The sequence below is a fragment of the Cannabis sativa genome, chromosome 3, assembly GCF_029168945.1.
Source record: "Cannabis sativa cultivar Pink pepper isolate KNU-18-1 chromosome 3, ASM2916894v1, whole genome shotgun sequence".
Taxonomy (NCBI): domain Eukaryota; kingdom Viridiplantae; phylum Streptophyta; class Magnoliopsida; order Rosales; family Cannabaceae; genus Cannabis; species Cannabis sativa.
In genome coordinates, this window is record NC_083603.1 from 33,793,767 (window position 1) to 33,803,927 (window position 10,161).

A 10,161-nucleotide genomic window follows, 5' to 3' on the forward strand; every position below is an offset into this window, starting at 1 on the left:
GACAACCAAAAATTCCCATATCTTGACCAATTCGAACCCAATTGATCCCAAACTTTCCGGACACCTTTCTATGGGTCCCAAATGACAATTCTAGAGCATCAAACCTACCCAGAAATCCCACATGCAAAATTCACCATTAAAGACCAAGCTTTGAGTTCAAGAACTCAAACTTGGTTAAACCCACTAACATGCACCCTAGCCTAGTTAATTCTACTTAACTAAGCATAGAAATACCTCTGCAAACTAACAAAAACATCCAGCAATTATACAGAAACAAAACATGGCATTTTCTCACAAAAATCATCAATTTTCACATATAAATTAAAAGCTTGAACAACCTAGCTACTCATGCTTCAAACAACTCATTTAACATCAAAAATCATGCTTTGAATCCATAAATTAACAACAAAATCACAGCAGCAAGAACATTTCACAATCACATGCAATTTCATCCATTTTCATCATTTTTTTCAAGAAAAACAAGGAAAAGATTAAAGCCAAGAAATACCTTGATTAGAGACACACCACAAGCTGAAATCTACAAGAATTTTGAAGAGAAAAAAACACCCTAGAAGCTGCCTCTAATGGCCGAATAGAGAGAGAGAGAGTTGAGAGAAAAAGCTTCCAATTTTTCTATATTTTTTTTTTTTTTTCCAAACTTAATGATTTTTGATAAAAAGGGAAAAACAACATTTAACATATACACTTAATCATTTCAGCCAAATAATCACTTAAACAATTATTTATTTTCCATTTAATAAATCATAAAAGACAAAAATACTAATGGGGCAAAAAGACCATTTTGCCCCTCCACCATAAAATCATGAAAATCATACTAAAGGGGTATTTTTGGGACATTCTAAATTCCCGGCCATTCCCGACATTCCCAATGTCTAAACCCGTCCCCAAAATACTAACATACTAAGTTGTGATTTCTACTGAGCCAAACGACGAGTTCCAAAATACCGGACACCGGAAATGCGAAATATAAAAACTGCTGAAGACATAATTATGCATATCTGAATTCCATAAATAACAATGATAAATTATTTAAATAGCTATAAATAATTTCCTGATTAACATAAATAACTGCTAATTTCCAAATTAACTAAGCGGGCTTTACAGAGATGAACTACTTTCAGTGGATATAGGCATATTAACTCTTTGCAGAGATTGATCTTTTCAAATCCACTATGAACAAGATACAAATGCCATAGATTAAAAAAAAAGTGGTAGTGTCTATTGATGACATAGGTTTAGTTGTATCAAAGAGTTCTTAGAATACTGCAAGTGGATCCTGGTCACAGAATACCTAACTCATATTCCATACAGTTTTAATCCATTAATAGAAGATGGATATTAACCACTTTAGAAAGTATAACTGTATTGTATTCTGGAATTAGAAATATAAGAAAATTTCTATTTGGAATCTAAAATTAAAGTCAAAGACTTTAATTTTAATTAAATACAAGAAAATACATATAGTTTAGCTTAGAAAATACATATAGTTTAGCTTAGAATAAAAAATTCTTTAAACTATAATTTTCTTAAATTAATTTCAAAATAAATAAAATTAATTATGTTGCTAATCAATTTTATTTGGTTAAACTAGTTTAATTAACCTAGTACAGTTATTCAAATCAGGCAAATGGGCCTTCACAATTGGGGTAGTTCATGTGAGGGGGTGCTGGGTTCAGTATGTCGTACCCACTACTATGGCTCCCAAATCTCACACAAGGCCCAAAAGAGAGGAATTTAACCTTAATAAGAACAACTGTTATTAATTGAATAGGCCCAAAAACTAAATGGGCCTAAATAAAATCTATCAAGAACTATGATAATTTATTTTAGCAACAACAACCTATATGCATCTATAATAAAATTAAACACATAGGCTCACACAGGCACACTTTGGATGGGTCCTATCATGTTGCTAGGTCATACACAGATGAAAGAAGATTGTAAATATACCTGTTACAAATTATTATCTTGACCAAGGGAGCCATCAGATCAATAGATCTGGCAAAAGTTAACCATGGCTATTTGCAATCAAGTAATAATAGGTTTTGAAAACTTACACACAAGCTAAAACACATACTCCTACAACAAGGTTAGCTGGATAGATGGATGTAGGATTTATTTAATTTTAAATTAAATTATTAATTTCGAAATAATTAATTAAATAAAAAAATATTTATTTTTCGAAAATTAAAAAAAATAAAAAAAAATTCGAAAATTTAAAGAAAATTTAAATTTAAAATTAAACCTACAATTTTGAAAAATTAGGTTTCAACCAACCTAAATATCATTTCAAAATTTGCTAACTACTTTTAAAATTTAAATATTTTATAAATAAAAATTAAATAAAAAATTAGAAAAGATAAATGAATATCTTTTTCAGATTTTAAATGTAATTTAAGTAAATAAAATAACAAAATTTAAAAGTTAGCAAAATATCTTACATCCTTTAAAAATTACATGATTATAGTTATCTTATTTTAAATTTAAATAAGGTCAATTTATTAAAAAAAAAAATAATTTAAAATATTTTAAATCTGACCTTAAATTTAAAAATAAGATAAGATATAATCAAATTTTAAAATAAGATATATTATTAAGCAAAAAGATAGATACTAACTATTTTCAAATTCAAATTACACTAATATCTTGAATTAAATTTAAAAAATATTAAATTAATTCAAAATGATAATTAGAATTGAATTAGGAATAGTAATAGTATAAATACAGAACTACACAAAAAATCGGAAGTTAATTCCATGAAAAAGCATGAAAAAACGAAGAAAAACGAAAAAATTGTGACCTGTACGGACAGTTTTCGCGATCGCAGGAAAATTTCAACACAGCTCCAATTTTTCTGAATCTTCAAAAAATCATAACTAATTCAAATTAAATCGAAATTGAGTTCTGTAAAAAAGTAACTTGCTTAATTTTTTTCATACTATCCAATAAAAATAATTCCAGAAACAGAATCACAATTATTTTTCACGAAAATTCACAAACAAACAATCGTTTTAAAGTCCAAATTTCTTGCAAGTAAATCAATTACCATGGCTCTGAGGCCAGTTGTTGGAAATTATTTTACCAGGATCTTAGATCTACTCACAAGTATGTTTATTAACACCCTAAATATGAACTTTCTAAAACGATGAAATAAACACATATAAAGTTAAGGAAACCTTACATTGGGTGCAGCGGAATAATATGACTCCTTCCATTCAGATATCTAGCCCTTGATTCTTTTCTGTAGTAGAGCATTATCAATATCTGAACCTGGATCTCTTTCTCTGATTCTTTGATGCTGAAACTTCTTCTTACTGAAAGTCTTTCTTCACGATCTTCCTCACTATGATTGAGGTATCACTTGCTGTGTGTGGGCACTACTCATACACTAAGGTAATTTCGAAATTTAAGGAAGAAGAAAGAGAGAGTGGGTTCGGCAAAAGATATGGAGAGAGAAGGTTCAGGTTTTTCTGATTCAGAAAGTGTCAGAAAAAAGTGTAATTTTCCTGAAGCCTTCACTATCTATTTATAGCATTCCACTAGGGTTAGGTGTGAATTATTTGGCCGGCCCTATACTAGTGGATTTGGGACTCACTTTTTGCAATTTTGCAGTTTTATCTTTTCTGCATCTGATTTTCTCAAAAACGCCAATTTTCTAATTCAACCATTTAAATGCCAATTCTAACTCTTTAATAACTATAAATAATTATTAAATAATATTGTCATTTATCATATTTATTAATTGAACCATACAAAGTATCATAATTAACAAATATGCCCCTAAAACTCTTTCTTTACAATTTCGCCCTTACTTAGTGAAAAATTCACAAATAGACATAGTCTAACTTGAGAATTATAATTGATTAATCAAAACCAATTACCTGAGTCTTACAAGCAATATTATCTCAACTAGTGCGGGGACCATGGGTCTATATAACCGAGCTTCTAATAAGTAGATTAAGAATTTAGCACTAAAATTCACTAACTTATTAATTCTTCGTTGAATCCACGCATAGAACTCAGAATTGCACTCTAAGTATATAAAATGCTCTATATGTTCCACCATATAGACCCATCATTATTTATCCATTGTTATAATCCTAATTTGATCAATGATCCTCTATATGAATGATCTACACTGTAAAGGGATTAGATTACCGTTACACCCTACAATGTATTTTATCCTTAAAACACTTGACCCCGTATAAATGATATTTCAGCTTAAGTGAAATGAGTACTCCACCATTTATGTTCGTTTGGTCAAGCTCGAAGGAGATCATCCTTTGCTTACTATTCGCCAGATAGAAGCTATAGATTCCATGTTTATGATAGCGCTCCCACTCAATTGCACTACCGTGTTCCCAAAATGTACGTATCACCCTGACCTAAAAGTAGGCTTAACTAACAAATCAAAGAACACGAATAGCCTCTCGAGATTGAGCCTAATCATATCAGGATTAAGATCACTTGATCTAGGATCAACTAGGCGATATTGACTTGAATAGATATTACGGTAAGTTTAATAAATCTAAGTCAAAGTTCAATATCGGTCCCTTCCGATGCATACTCCATGCATCCAACCTGAGCTTTACTTTAACCAATGTTCTGGAAAGAACATAGTATTTCTCCAAATACAAGTAAACTCTTGTTGTAGATTATCATATCAATAAAACCCTATGTCTGATAAATCTAGGAAACTTTATTCACATAGACATGTTTACTTTCCAATTTGTTGACAGCACAATAAACAGGATCAAGTATGTGAAAAGGGTTTCAGATGAATTTATACATTATGTACATATAATCATGAAATAAATCATGTGAACCATGCAACATTAAATGTTATTTCTGATCTATATTAATAAGTAAATCTAATTATATTGAAATGAGTTTTATTTAGGGCATAAAACCCAACACATTTACCCCCGAAGCCTTGTTTGGTGTAGAGTAAACGAGGGTTGTCTAGTGCCTCTGGTTTTCTCATTGATTTCCTGGCACGTGCTTCAGGCGCGTGGGCTTCATTTATGATAGTCATCATTAAAATTTATTGCTTTTTGCATACAATTATTCGCTTCCCGTCCATTAATGATCCGGTGCATTTAATCGGTGTCAGACAAATACTCAAGCATTTTCAGCCGCCCTGATGAGAATTTATCCCAACCGTTGGATCTGAAAAATATGAATCGATTGCGATTCCCACCGTACGATGATGCCTGATCACAGTTGCTTTGCACCCGTTCTGGCCTATAAAAGCCAGCCTTTGTCCTTCATTTAGTTACTTTTACCACTTCGTCATTTTTTCACAAGAACACCTTTGAGAAAAAATTTTAATATCCATAGATTTCTGGCTGCTATTCCTCCATCGCTTCCAATCCACCTTTTACCGTCGATCAACACCAACCCCCTGTTCTCAACTTTCATGTAAGTTTCTTGGACACTCTATGTCTTTACTGTTTATTTGCATGCTAGAGTAGAACTTTGTGGTTAAGTGTTGGATTTCTAGGGAATAACTTTGACTGAGTCTGTTATGTGATGTATAAAATCTCTTTTATTTGTGTTTCGTTATTTTCCTCCATTCTTCTTTGCAATCGATCCCTTTGTCGAAAGATTATTTAGGGCATGAGGCGATTTTTTGTTCCCACATTCTGCGTTTTTCGCTTTTCTTTGCTTTCGCTGCCTTTGAGATTTTTGCACCCGATGTTTGCTAAGGAAACTCCTTTGGGTTCCCATTTTTGGCAAACATCTGGAGGGGGCCTCTTTCCAGCGGTTAGGGACCCCCATTCCCTCTTTTAACATTAGGGTTTGGTTTGGGGGCTAACTGCTGGATTCTTTCTTTTTCAGAACAAAAATGTTGTAAGTGTCGTTATTTTGTGACAGATTATTTTAATAGAATGTCTAGTCATGTCTGGATTTTTAGCCTGTTATATCTGCAAACTTGCGTAATGTTAAGTTGGTGTGAGTCTGTTATGACTTATCATTAGGAGTTAGTTAGTGCCAGGTAGACTGTTCTGTTGGGTATAAATAGTCGGTTTCATTCTGTAAACAGATTATAAAAAAAATTGATATTGTTAGTTAGTTCAGTTTCATCATGGGTGTTAGTTTTGTATCTTGCTGTTCTTGTTATTGTTTCTACAGGTTTGATTGTATAGCTTGAAGATGGTCATCAATGGCAGAACGATCAGAGCCTCACGTTGCTGAGTTCAGACTGAAGGGAGTTCCATGTCAACTTCGTCATCAGATCTGAAGGGATTTCAGATTGAAGAAGTGTCGAAGATGAACTCAGTTGCTGTACAAGGGATTGTGCACTTGCAATCAAGATTCTTGATTGCTATTGGTAATTCATTACTAATTTCTGTAAAGATTGTATTAAATTCCTTAGACTGAACTGGAAATTGTAATACGAAACTCTTGAGAATTAGTATATGAGATTACCCTGGTTCGGGGAACCCAAGCACTAGTGGGCTGATATGTGTTCTCAGTGCAGATGAAGCTTGTAAATCTTTGTGTGCCTTACTGCTTTACTCTAAATTCAAGTCTAAAATACATGTGTTGAAATCAAACTATTCAAAGATAATCAACTCGGTAATCTGAATCATGAAAATCAACAAGTAGTACTTTCAATTGATATAAGAGCTTGAAATTTTCTAAAAAATTTTGTTAGATCCTATACTTGTCTGATTCTTGATCCTTGATTCTTGATATGTATTTAAGGATTGATTCTGTTATCACTAACCACCTCTGAGTTCTCTCTCGAAGAACTACAGAACAACTGTGTGTTTGTTCTTTGCTCCTCTATGCAGGATGGAAATGTTTAGAGAAGGAGGATCAACCTCGAGACCTCCGATGTTGGAAGGAGCCAACTATCCATACTGGAAGACCAAGATGCGTGCTTTCTTGAGAGCTGTTGATGAAAGAATATGGATGTCCATAGAAGAAGGGTGGTGGAAACCAACGATGATGGAGAATGAAATCGTTATCCCAAAACCCATGAGCCAATGGACCACAGTTGAAATGGAAAGAGCTAATTTCAACTCGAAGGCCCTACATGCTATGTTTAATGCTTTCTCCACGAATCAGTTAAAGGTCATTGCCAATTTTGAAATTGCAAAGGAAGCATGGGAGAAGCTGAAAATTAAAAACGAGGGAACTGATGCTGTCAAGAAATCAAGATTGCGTGCCTTGGCGAAGGCTTTTAAAAATCTGACCATGCAGGAAGATGAGTCCGTAGCAGAGTTTCATGAAAAATTGTACGATATCTCCAATGATTCCTATGCCCTGGGGAAAATCTACTCAAATTCAAAATTGGTTCGAAAAGTTCTTGGTGTTCTTCCCAGAAGATTCATGTCCAAAGTTACCTCAATCGAAGAAATGAGAAATATTGAGGAACTTGATCTTGATGAGCTTATCGGGTCCTTGCAAAATTATGAGCTATCACAGTCCAGCTGGAAGAAACCCGAGAAACAGAAGGATGTTGTGAAGGACAAATTTGATGCGAGTATTGCACATATTCATCAAGAAAACAAGAAACCGGTCCTAGAGGAATTGAATGGCATTACTGACGAAACTGTTGCCTTGTTAATAAGAAACTATGCAAAATTCTTGAAAAAGTACTACACAAGAAATTTCCCAGCTGATAAAGAAAATTCTCTGAAGAAAAACAAAGGTGGAAATTTCAAACAAGGACAACCTTCTACTAATCAAAAGAATCGAGGAATTAAGTGTAAAGAGTGTGATGGATATGGCCACACCAGGGCTGAGTGCGCTAACACACTCAAAAAGAAGAAGGCCCTTGCAGCAACCTGGAGTGATAGTGAAGAAGAAAAGAACTCCACTGCCAGTGAAGGATTAGATGAGGACAAGCAGGTACTGGCGTTCATGGCCCAAAGCTGACACCCAGTTGAATCTGAAGATGATGCAGTCTCCGCTTCATCAGAAACTGATAGCGTATGTAACGCCCTAAATAATTAGGCACGCTACCCAAAATACTTATGAAACCCTAATCCCCTAATCGGGATTACTAATCAAAATAGCGCAGAATTTAAACTTTTATATTAAACAGAATGAAAATAAACTTGTAATAGATTTAAACTTTGAAAATAGTTGGGATCGCAAAAATATTTACAAACGCTATTAAAAGTCATTTCTTTCTAGCCGACCTAAATGGCAAAATAGAATTCAAAAGTTCATCACTGATAGACTCTTAACTCGCTTGGTCTGATATGGCTTGAACATGTACATTCTTCGTCTTGCTCCTCAAAGTCATGGTTGATCAGCCACTGACTTACCCTTTCCTCCACAGTAGAGCACCCGTGAGCCAAGCCCAGCAAGACAGTATAAATCACAACAAATATAATATGCTCATCATACTATTTAATAGATATGCCATTCACATACATCTGTATGACACAGACCTGATTATTATGCCAACATGCCCATTTATGTCTACGTGGCGTAGACATATGTGTTGCGCTCACACATCTATTTAAATCTACATGACGTAGACCCACGTGTTGCTCTCACACGTCTAAATACATTAAGGCCTTAGAAGTGGTTCGTCTCGGTTATAAGTACAGAGTCCAACTTGATTATGCCTTGAGCGCATAAGCCCTAAATCTCATTTTAATTAACATGGCATGGCATTTATACAAATATATTACTAGGGTAATAACCCTACGCTATCAGACCGTTCCTATTAGGGTAATAACCCTAATCTCGGTTACTAAACATTCATGCATATCATTCTCAATATAAGCACCAATGTGCATACTCTACGTGCTAATCACTGTCTTACCTGATGTCCCGCAATAGTAGAGATTCCAATTCCCGGGTGCTCCTGACCAGGTGCCGGTAATCCTAGTCACAATACTGGGATTTACACAAATAGGCTTAATCCCTAAATCCACTTCCACAAAAATACAAAATTGGCATCCAAATCACAGATAATCACATAGAGCTCAAAAAGAGCTTTCCAACGGTATAAAGAACGTCCCAAACGGAGTCTCGAGTCAAATGTTATGGCCAAAACAAAATAAGGAAAAACACATTTTCTCACTGCCAAACCCAGTCGGGACGGCCGAAAATCCCGTCGCGATGACTGGGTTCAGAACACCCAAAAATTCCATTTTTAAGACCTAAAAATGCCCAAATTCAAACCTAACTTCACCTAAGTCATACACAATAAAAATTCATGCTAAACCAAACTGTTTTCAGGCATTAGTTCCACAGAATATATGCTCAAAATAACCAATTCATAATCATACACAAAGCATGCTACACAACCATACATAGCACAATATCTCAAAAGTTTTGACACTTCAAACATTAAAGTCTTCAAAGCCAAAACCCACAACTTCAAAGTAAATGCCCAGAATTTGAACATTAAATTCCAACCCTAAAACCTCTCAAAACATAACATAAAGCATCTTACATCAAACTTCAACACAATCAAGCATAAAGTATCAAAAATTACACTAATATCAACATACATGCATCTCAAGAACATTCAAAACTCTAAGACCTATTTATCCACTTCCATTTCAGCAACAAATTTCAAATTAAAATAGTAAGAAAAACTACCTCCAAATCTTCAACAATTCAAGCTCCAAAGAATTCCCACAATTCAAGCTTGAACCCAAGCTATTTCTCAACAAATTCACAAGTTGATAAAGATGGATAAAGAGAGAGAGGGGAATCGGTATGGGGGCTCAGAAACAAACTGAAAAAAAAATGCATTTACTTTATTTAAAAATTTCCTTTTTGTTGTAGATAATACAAAGGGTCGAAATGACAATAATGCCCGTAGGGCCATAATAAAGCATAAGCATCAAGCAAGGGTAAAAAATGACAATAACCAATTCATAATCATACACAAAACAAACCAAAATTCCCGGTTGTGACTATACCGCGCCAACCTGTCAGAACACACCTGAAAAGACAACACTGGCATACTATATAATAATATAGTTCTATTAAGCACGTAATTAAATTAATTTCACCATTTTACCCTTCTCGGATCACAATTACCAAAATGCCCTTGGCTCACCAACGGGGTCTTAACATATTAAAATTCATATAATTTCACATATATTGAACTATATAATAATATAATTCCTCAATTATACATAATTATCTAGTTAGGGT

General features: G+C 33.9%; 1 protein-coding gene across 1 annotated transcript; it reads left to right on the forward strand.

The window, feature by feature from the left end:
• The first annotated feature begins 6,864 nt into the window (after positions 1 to 6,864).
• LOC133036028 (uncharacterized) lies at positions 6,865 to 7,911 on the forward strand. The gene has a single exon (XM_061112497.1). The coding sequence runs from the start codon at positions 6,865 to 6,867 to the stop codon at positions 7,909 to 7,911; it is 1,047 nt and encodes a 348-aa protein (XP_060968480.1).
• The last annotated feature ends 2,250 nt before the right edge of the window (positions 7,912 to 10,161 follow it).

Excerpts from the sequence above, each read along its gene's own strand:
- LOC133036028 (XM_061112497.1), top strand. The coding sequence starts at position 6,865 with ATGTTGGAAGGAGCCAACTATCCATACTGGAAGACCAAGATGCGTGCT.